Source organism: Hypomesus nipponensis, chromosome 9 (genome assembly GCF_054491055.1).
Source record: "Hypomesus nipponensis isolate SF chromosome 9, ASM5449105v1, whole genome shotgun sequence".
Classification (NCBI taxonomy): domain Eukaryota; kingdom Metazoa; phylum Chordata; class Actinopteri; order Osmeriformes; family Osmeridae; genus Hypomesus; species Hypomesus nipponensis.
The window spans coordinates 3,988,221-3,998,914 of NC_140369.1; the positions used below are offsets into that span (position 1 = coordinate 3,988,221).

Here is a 10,694-nt window from a genome sequence, read left to right on the forward strand (position 1 = left end):
TCTGCTATAACTCTCTCTTTCCTCTACTGCTCGCATCCCCTCCTCCTTCCAGCTGGCCACGCCACCCCCCAGCAACCTACCCTGTCCAGAGTCAGTCCTAACCAGGGGCCTGAACTATGCTTAAATCCTTCAAACACCTCATTGTTTCCATGTAATTTCTGCTTAACGCTGATTGGATGGGGAAAAAAAGCCTTGGCAACAATCCTCACATTTTAATTTTGGATAACTTTTTCTTGTGTGGAAACACCAGATTTTGGATTCACAATGGGTTAATAAAAGACACTTAAACCATAAAGGATTCAGAACAAATCATATTAATTGTAGCAGAAATCTTCTTGGATTTATTTCAATGTATTTATCATGTATTATTTATTCCAAGCATAATAGTCTCCATGTGTAAGACAAAAAATGATATATTGGAATGCATTGGTAAACTGACAAGAAAATCATGTTGGCATTTTAAAGTGCTTTACGCCGTTTTTCAATATACAATTCCAGGGCAAATCAGATGCAAGCATTTGAACACTACATGGAAAAAAGTGCTGATCATATTAGGGTCCTTTATAGACATGTATAGCTACAGTTGGTCCTTAATAGTTGGAACATAAAACAGAATTATTAGGCCAGTGTTGAGATCAGTTGGCAAACTCCGTGAACTTGATGTAGAAACTTTTAAATCTTGATTGGCATGTGAAAAAGGTCAAATTGTGAGGATTCCGGCTTTCGGGGCGCTGTAAAACATATTTGATGGAACAAGTTCTAAATATAAGGAGACAAAAAAGATTCCCGGAAAATTCTCATGAGGGCAAATCTCAACAAACGGCAAAATATAAAAGTAGTTGCTCTTTTGAATTTGCAGATTCCTGACAACATTATCTTTCTTTGAACCACAAAAAAAATTGTTTCGGAAAAAAATGCTCATTTTATTTATAATCTTTCCAAAGTCTTGCAACGATAGTCCGACGATTTATGCGATTTTAGGCCTTTTGTAACGCTACAGGCCACATGCACAACTGTCTCCACAGAAATAAATGCAAAACCAGATGTCAGTCTTTTCTCGTCGAGCAAGAAGGCTATTGTATATCGCGGACCCGTGTTGTTTCTTGGAGTGCCGGGGACTCAGCAGCGCGGATTCCCCATCCTACAGTAACACACGGTCTTGAAGAGGCGACAGTGGCAGAAAGCACATTGCTCACAGCACACGTTACCGGGAGACTTACAGCTGCCCCACAACGGCACACAGTTAGGAGGTGGCGGGGGCCGTTTCTTTTTTGTACTAAACTTGTTCTGCTGGATAGAGAGAGAAGATGGGAATTAAATGTAGCGGTTGCATCGTCAATCAATGGACCCTCACGCATAGATGCTTTCTGTTTTGTATGGCCTACCTTTTTTGGTTTCTTCGATTTTTTATTTTTCTTCACTGTTTTAGGCAGTTCTGAATAGAGTGACAAAAGACGTACATTAGAATACCACTTATATCAAACCCCAGTAAAATCATACAAACTGAAGACAACACATTTTTGGTCCGGTTTTTAACGGTTTTCGGGTAAGCGAGCAGCCAATACATTCACACTCACGCACACTGAGACAAACCGATTATCAGGATTGGAGGAGCGTCAGAGGGCACGTGGGTCCCCAGGTCACCATTAGATGATCTGTTTGAGACTAGGGGCTGTTCAGGTACCATGTGGCCTTGGATCAACTCCAGGCCTGAGCAGGCCAGGACCAGGCAAACCAGCACCAACACTGGTGGCATCTGAACACAACAACGTACATAACATGATCCGAATCATTCAATGGAACAGATGTGGGTTTGTATCAAGCAGCTTTGTTAAGCAACTTATAAACAACATAAACAAAGCAAAAATAGACAGTAATGCAGTCCTAAATATATCAATCTTTCTTTGAATATTATATATTAACTGAAATGTCCTTTGACACAATGTTTCTTAGATATATTAACTACAATAATAACAGAACAGAAGTAAAAAAAAAAAAATGAATAGGTTTCAATAGTTTCAAGTACATAAATCGTAAAAACATAATATTATCACAATAACTTGGTTATTATTTTAATGATAATAATGATCAATGCTGTATTTAGTATTGTCTTTAAAACAAACAAACAAAAATGACGGCACAAATTTTAGTTTTGAATTGATCGGGACGTTCTACCAGGTATTTTCTCTTGGGTGTGTAAAGAATTTTGTGAGAAATTGCCCAATCCCCCTCTCTGTAGCCAGGCTCTTCCATCTACTGAACAAAAAACCCAACTTTCAACAGCAAAGCACTTCTGTAGACCCGCAAGTATTTACAAGACTAACTCATCAAACAGGCAGGCCACAATTAAATGTCCTTGTTTGTTCAATTCTAATTAAATTAGATGTTTTATTTGCATAGCACATTTTAAAATCAATTTACTGAAAGTACAGATTCACAGATGAGCACAAATCAGCACATTATAATCAGGCTCATAGCAAGGGCACTTGACCCCTTTGGTTTGGAAATAAACAAAATCTTAAAAATCATTTTTACCCAAATGTTATCAATGTGTAGGCAAAAATGTAAACAGGAGTCTATGGGTAATAAAAAATGCGATACAATAAAAAATTCACCGGGCTTACATTTTTTTGTTAAACAACAATCACAAAACTCATTCAACAATTGAAAAGAATAAAACACCTGGATCTATATTCAGTCTTTGTACTATGGGGTCCTAATTATTTAAAATGCTGAAAATATTGAATACACTGGGGATGGCGCGATAGTAAAAGTTGTTTAAATAACGCAATAAATAGAGCAGTATGTTAAAAGGTCAAAAGGTGTAAAAAAGTAGCTAATCCACTGCTATAACTGAAATCAAACATGATTTTAAAATAGTAAGTAAAGGAAAGTAAATTGCAGTGTGAACACCTCCCTTGCTTAAATGTTTTTGATTCATTTCAGTAATTTATTTCACTGTCATGAAAATCACATTAATTTGTTTAACAGAATAAATGTTTACTATAAAATGGTGACCACTTCTTCAGCTCATTGATGTTGTTACCTCTTTATTTATCACACCGTCTAATTATTTGAACTCATAAATTCACTGCGCTTTGAAATACAAAACTTTATATTTTCAGTTTTATCTACATCCAACTGGGTTAAGGTAACAGTTATGTACCAGATTTAAGTGTTTCACCAACCTCCATTCCAATTCTCAATTTAATCGAATACTCGAACGCCTGAACATTGGCGCTCACCCCACAAAAATATCCTTAGCTGCCTCTGACTCTAACTCTGACAGTAAAATAAGGGCCTACAGAGCTGTCGTTCCAGGTCATTTAAGAACACAGTTCAGAGATTTATCTAGCCCTCTATAGCTGGTGTGTGTGTGTGACTTTGTATGTCACATCTGCAGCTTTGACTGCCTTCTATATCAGCCAGTAGTCTTTCGTGCAAGTCCACTGTTTCTAACACTATCGTTACCTGTTTGAATTCTCTGCGATTCGCCAAGGAAACTAGAGAAACGCCTGTTGGGATCACCTTAATATTTCTCACTCACTCTTTATTAATGCACAGTAAAATATTCATGTGACGCTACTCATTTTGCGCTACCTGTTTTGCTCTATCCTAAATCTGAATCCAGTAGCACAAAATCATGAAGTCTCCAGACTTACCTTCGGTGTGCTAGCTGGGCCCGTCAAGAGAGGTGTGTAAGGATGTCTTTCTTATAACAGGTCAGCACTAGTGTGTGTGCGTGTGTGTGTGTGTGTGTGTGAGGCTGGTTGGAGAGCAGCTCCCACGTTGCTGGAGTAAAGGATTACCGGCTAGCTTCGGGGGCCAGAGTCCTCACTGGATCAGGCAGGGGCGGGTCCACACGCCCAGAAAAAAACTCAGAGAGTCGGCCAGCCTGTTTCTGCGTCCCATAGTGGATAAGATATGCGGACCCTGTATTTATTAAGCACCCAAAAGTAGGAGTTATCTATCTATGACGGCGTGTGTCTTGTCAATGAAATGATATGTGAGGCAGGTTTGTTAGCAGTTTATTAGGAGGTTGAGGGGAAGTTAGTAAGAAGTTAGTGACATGTTGGTGGCAGGTTAGTGAGAGGTTGGTGAGGCCTGGGCCTCATTACCATGCTTTCCAGTATAACTCAGATTGAACCCTATAAAACTGTGCACCTAATGAAGAGGCTGATGCAGACATATAGATTACCCAGAGCTATGTCCTACATTTTAAATCAGCAACTGTGCTACATGGACCATCACACACACACACACACACACACACACACAATTAACTCTAATCCAATCCAGATCCAGGAGAAAGTTCCTAAAACCACTTAAATTGTCTTTGATAGTCTCTGTGGGTTTAGATAATCTCAAAATATTATCAATAGTTTGTATGTGTTTGTGTATGTGTGTGTACGTGTGTGTGTGTGTAGGAGGAAGGGTGTGGTCATTCAAGTAGAAGTTAATCATCTAGTTACAGTAACAACAATGACAATTTCTCACATTTAATTGAGCGATTAGGCTTCAGATTTGGAACTAGTTGATTTCATGCATGATAACCTGAAAATAATGATGGCTGCAGAACATGAAAGAGTTTAAAACCGAGTGGCCTCTCGACCCGTGTTGACTCTACTCTGCTGTATTTATCTGCTCTCCCTGGCCTGCCAAGGCTGTTATTATCTCATAACAGCTCTCAGACTATCACCCTCATCATCACTGCAGCCACGCTCAGGTCCTCAACAGGCTACCCTGTGGAGCACACTGATGACCCGTGTTCATTCATGGAACGCGACCGCAAAATACAACATTGACAGAACTCAGAACATAATCCGTTGTATTTGCCTGAACATTCCCCCCCACATCCCTCCCCCCCCCCCTCCCCTTCCCTACACGAGATAGAATCAATGAGCTAATTTGAAAGAATGTCACACATAGTCCCGTTTCAGCTTCATCCTTTTTCTTTTTTTAACATTGTGGCTCTGTGTGCGGTCCAGGACCGGGTGACCAGACCTTGGCAAACCGCTGAACCGCACTAAGGGTTAGAAACACAAACCCAATCAAGTCTGTCTAATTCCTCCAATTTTGCTGAAAACAGAGTCTGAGTCCAAAGTCTGATCGTGCTGGAGGGCATTGAATATTTCACTACACTGTTCTGGGCATCAGTACTATAAAGCCTTCGCGAAGGAAATTGGACTCTCTTCAAACGTTCTTGAACTTTGTGATATTCCTCAGAAAAGATAGACAGGAGACGACCGTCAGTCTGGTTCCAGTTTTCCAGAGAATTATCCCCATTTTAACTGTAACCGTACACGCCGCATGAAGCCATGTCTTCAGTAACTTCTGACAGTCAGAGCCTCCGTAAAGCCAGATCGTTTACATGTCTCAACGCATTTTAGCAGCAGGGGTTGAAGTACAAATCTTTCCTCTCAGAAGATTCCAGCCATCTTTTAGTGGGAAAAATAACTGACACAAAACTCTGCAACAGCTTGTTGCATATGTTTCCATTTTAAACCAATAGGTGAGGAGGTCTGTTACGTAAGCATGGGATGAAAGGAGAAATAGACAGATTCCAACGTTTCAAAGCAACAATTTTTCTTTAGAAGCATCTTTTTTTCTTCTTCAGTTATTAGCCTGCACCACATGAGACCTTATTAATTTGATAGTGAGTAATATAGGATGGTGACACGCAGTACTGATGAAAGAAATTTTTTTCTCGTGGTATGCTGTTATGTTTAGAGGACTGCGGTACAACATGATGGTAAGCATTGCCGGTCCTCGTCCCCATCTGGTGCCCTAGGCATGATTCATCCTCAACTCTGATGCGGTGGAGCGGTGGTGGAGCGGCTGCCTGTCACGCCTGATGGAATGACTGATGGTAAGGGTTAGGTACACCAACAGTTCCTCTTGATCGTGTTCAATGCTCTGTTTTTAGGTAGCCACAGGTGTTATATTTATATTTTTAGTCATTTAGCAGACGCTCTTATCCAGAGCGACTTACAGTAAGTACAGGGACATTCCCCCTGAGGCAAGTAGGGTGAAGTGCCTTGCCCTTAAGACACAAGGTCAGTTGGCACGGCCGGGAATCGATCTGGCAACCTTCTGATTACTAGCCCGATTCCCTAACCACTCAGCCACCTGACTCCCTGGTGTTGCCTGAGAAGGACGGGCCTGCCCATAGCTTGAACTGTGGCAGTTAAAACAACAACTCCCAGAAGGCCTTGCGCATACCCCGGGACAAGAACAAGGAAGTGAATGAGAGAGATGAAGGGGAGGAGTGAGAGACTGACCTAGAGGAAAAAAAGGAGGAGGTGAGAAAAGAAGAGGGGGGTGTACGAGCAAAAGTTGGAGGGCTGGAAGTGAATGATTGTGCTCGTCTTGCTTTCTGCCTGTCTTATCCCTGCTTGTTTGTTTACGAAATATGAGATTACCTGGACAGTTTTAATTTAGTTTACCAGGAGAAGAAGAAAATGGAAAAAAGCCTAAATATACAGCCTCTTACATAACATGTAACATGCTGGTGTTATCAGAGAAGAAGAAGAAGAAGAAGTTTAAGCTGGTGTTATCAAAGAAGAAGAAGTCTAAGTTGCTGTTACCACAGAAGAAGTCCATATCAGTCACCTTCCTAGAGGAAGGGGATGTAGAGGTCAAAGGTGACGGTGGGTGGATGGAGTTGTACCCAGCCTGTGAACCGAGAACTCACATTGCATCCGGGATGTCAGAAGCCATGTCAAATGTGTACTCCTCCGGCCAGCACAAGGAGGACGTAAGAATCTCTGATGACATCACCTTCACTCAGAGACTCGGGTGTGGGGGGCAGAGAGACTTTGCACTCAGTAAGGTAAATACAACACTTCCTGGCTCCTAAACCCTAGCTTTTGGCTCCTCTATCTTAACAACTGTATCTTTACGGCTTGAGGCCTGTTGAGGTCAGAGACACAAGGGCTGTATTGGCTCACCCTCCTCTCGAATCCACTCCATGCATATTCTACACCAGGGGAGTCAAACAGGGAGTCAGATACCTGAGTGGTTAGGGAATCGGGCTACTAATCAGATTGTTGCTGGTTTGAATGCTGTACAAATGACATGTCTTTGGGCAAGGCATTTCACCCTACTTGCATCGGGGGAATGTCCCTGTGCTTGCTGTAAGTCGCTCTGGATAAGAGCGTCTGCTAAATGTAAATGTAAACTCATTTTCACCGATGGCCACATCAGCATTATGGTTGCCCTCAAAGGGCCATTTATCTCTGTGATTGGTGTCAAAATGAAGACAGAGATTGTACTCTTTAACGACCGACATCCCCTCATAAGAAACAATACAGACAGTTTTTTCCGCTGTATGTATCCGCTTTCCCATCTTTCTTGAAACTGCCTTCTTCCGTCCAGGGCCAGATGCAGCCTGCTTTGAATGGAGGTGCAGTGATCATTGTTTTGTATCATGATTACGGAAAGGAATCTTAGAATTTTTTACATTGATACCATTTTCGAGACTGCTTATCAATCCGAGTGTTAATCAGGCGCAAAGCCAGACATTTGGGGATTAGCACAAATTTAGGACGTATTCTTGGTTTGGTGTGATGCTAGATAGTGACTTCCACAGTTAATTCAAGCGTGCACAGTGTGTATCAGGTGAATAGGCATCAGCCTATTTGATAAGGCAGCTGTTACACTGCATTATGGGATTTGTAGTTTGTGTGTTATTGGTGCCGGATGTGGCCCGCAGACCTTGAGTTTAACACGTATGCTCTACTTTCTCTCTCTCTCTCTCTCTCGCTCTCTCTCTCTCTCTCTCTCTCTCTCTCTCTCTCTCTCTCTCTCTCTCTCTCTCTCTCTCTCTCTCTCTCTCTCTCTCTCTCTCTCTCTCTCTCTCTCTCTCACACACACACACACACACACACATGCAGTGTCAGCCGGCTGGTCTCTGTCCCTCCTGCTTTCTGTGTAACTTTCATGAGAAGTCATGGAAAACATAATGAGAAAAAATGTAAAACATTGGTAATGAGAGCCAACCAAGAGCACAGTCTTTAAGTCTGTGCTTGGAATTTATTGCATGTGTCCTCAAGCTACCACTTTTCTTCCGTGACATTTAACATCCCAGCGTGCTGCTTCACAGGTCCTCTCTCACACACCACACCACACTCACACGCCGAGTGGACTCTCTCTCTCTCTCTCTCTCTCTCTCTCTCTCTCTCTCTCTCTCTCTCTCTCTCTCTCTCTCTCTCTCTCTCTCTCTCTCTCTCTCTCTCACACACACACACGCACACACACACAAACCACCCCACACCACACTTACACGCCGAGAGGATTCTCTCTCTCACACACACACACACACATAATCACACATGGACACACAGCAACAACACTAAACACGCTAAACACTAAAAAACTGAAAGGACTTTGTCACACACACACACACGCACACACAGACACACAACAAGCTAAAATACCGGCAAACTACATGCCATACTACATGTAATCTGTATTAACACCATATTACAACATATACTCACTAACAGTGTCGTAAACATAGCAGCAGGCACGTGTAGTTTTACACTGACAAACAGGATACACACACTCACACACTTACACACACTCAAAGACACACACTCACAAACACACAGCTGCTCCTGTTCAACATCACAGCTCACTCAAGGTAGAGGTGAGACAATAGTGAATAATGACTCTACTGAATGCCTGTTTCCTTCTTGGCAGGTCATATGGATGACCTGGGGGGGGTGGTCTGCCTGGGAATGTGTGTGTATGTGTGTGTGTGGGCGTGTGTGTGTGTGCATGTGTGTGTGTGTGTGTGTGTGTGTGCGTGTGTGTGTGGGCGTGTGTGTGTGGCTGGGTGGATTTAGATGTCTAACCACTACATATTTCTGCAGACTGGAGAAATGGAATGTTCCTGTTTAATCTCAGAAACTGCCTTAACCACCTCTCCTTCATCTCCTTTTACAGACCCAGGGGAGGAGCCAAGTGATGGGACTCCTGGTCTGGTCCAATCACAACCCAGCAGTTTTGGGATTCCTTGGCTCGTCAACACAGCTCCAGACAATCCAGTCTCATCAGATCTGGGATTGTCCAGGTTAGGGAGTGAGGAGGGAAGTCACAGAGATTAGACACGGCACTGCATCATGACTGACTTGACGGGTTGAGAGGAGAGGGGGAGCGAGAGAGAGAGGAGGGGAACATTCTGTTAATCTCCTTGTTCTCATTTAGACTCTTGTTTCCAGGATAGATTAAGTGCTCAACTGAAAAAAAGAGATTCTGTGGATTGGTTATTGGAAGGTCTACTCTGTTCCAAAAGCTGTTATGTGTCAGAGAAAAATGGTCCCATTATTGTTGTTTTCTGACAACCCACTTTCCCAATATCGAATTCAGGGCTGTGGTTGAAGTTTGAGATGTTGTTGTTGAATCATGATTAGATGTCCTCTCATCATAATGACTTCATTTTGGATTTTAAATGTTGTTGCAACGTGACTGGTAAGATACAGACCGTTCCTTGATCTTCTGCTGTGCACTATATTCTCTAGGTGTGTGTTGTTTTGCATGCATGCATGCATGTGTGTGTGTGTGTGTGCGTGTATGTGTGTGTGCGTGCATGTGTCTGTGTGTGTGCGTGCTAGCGTGTGTGCATGCATGAGTGTGTGTGTGTGCATGTGTGTGTGCGTCTGTGTGTGTGCGTGCAAGCGAGCATGTGTGAGCGTGTGTGTTTGCGTGCATGAGTGTGTGTGCGTGTGCATGCGTGTGGGTGTGCGTGTGTGTGTAGCAGTGAGGCGTTGCACAGGTTGATGATCAGGAAGATGATCTCTTGCTACTGACATGAAATATACCCTCAAACCAAGGAGGGTTACCTTGACCCTCAAACCAAGGAGGGTTACCTAGCAACACATATCCTCACACTCAACCCGAGTTAAACCTTCTGGCGTCTATGCCTGTGTGCACGTGTGTGTGCACGTGTGTGTGTGTGTTTGAGAGAGGTGAAACTTGAAGAGAAATCATGATGTGTCTGTGATTGCGTCACAGCACATGCATAATTGGGCTGTTGGGATGAAATATTGAGTTTGAAACATGTGTGCTGTCCAAGAAATTGCTTAACTATTAATGACAAAGAACATGAGTCACTAGGGCTTACTGTCTCACAGAAAGAGGTTGTCCGAGGTGACTGAAACCATTTTGAAATGATCTTTCAGGCGGATTGGAGAAAACATGAGCATGTTGATATGCCTATGTGGAATGGCATGTTCAGTGTAAAGCATTAATAAAGACAAGGTACCAATGAATAATACCCACTCTCTCACCCCCCCCACCACCCCCCATTAACCACCTCCCCCCCCCATTAACCTTCCACCCTCCCCCCCCCCACCCCTCTCCCACCCCCCGGACCAACATCAGCTTCCAGTCACAAGTTCACATGGTTTATTTACATTCTGTAAAGATCTCTTGCAGCCTGGAAAGTGCAAGCAGAGAAATATGCACAAGTCATTAAAAATAACAGTTGAATCTATTCAAGATCGGCATATACAAATAAGATTGAGAGATATGGGATAAGACTGGGAGAGGGGCAGGGGGTGGTGGTGGGCGGGGCAGTGGTTGGTGGTGGGCGGGACAGGGTGTGGTGGTGGGTGGGGTATGGGTTGGTGGTGGGCGGGGCATGGTTTGGTGGTGGGCGGGGCAGGGGGTGGTGGTGGGAGGGGCAGGGC

General features: G+C 43.2%; 1 protein-coding gene across 1 annotated transcript; it reads right to left on the reverse strand.

Annotated features, from left to right (window-relative positions):
- Positions 1-197: 197 nt before the first annotated feature.
- asip1 (agouti signaling protein 1) lies at positions 198-3,898 on the reverse strand. Its single transcript, XM_084704622.1, has 4 exons — positions 3,663-3,898; positions 1,594-1,756; positions 1,386-1,435; positions 198-1,287 (listed from the first exon to the last, which is right to left on the reverse strand). The coding sequence occupies exons 2-4, from the start codon at positions 1,754-1,756 to the stop codon at positions 1,120-1,122; spliced, it is 381 nt and encodes a 126-aa protein (XP_084560748.1). The 5' UTR covers positions 3,663-3,898; the 3' UTR covers positions 198-1,119.
- Between the last annotated feature and the right edge of the window lie 6,796 nt (positions 3,899-10,694).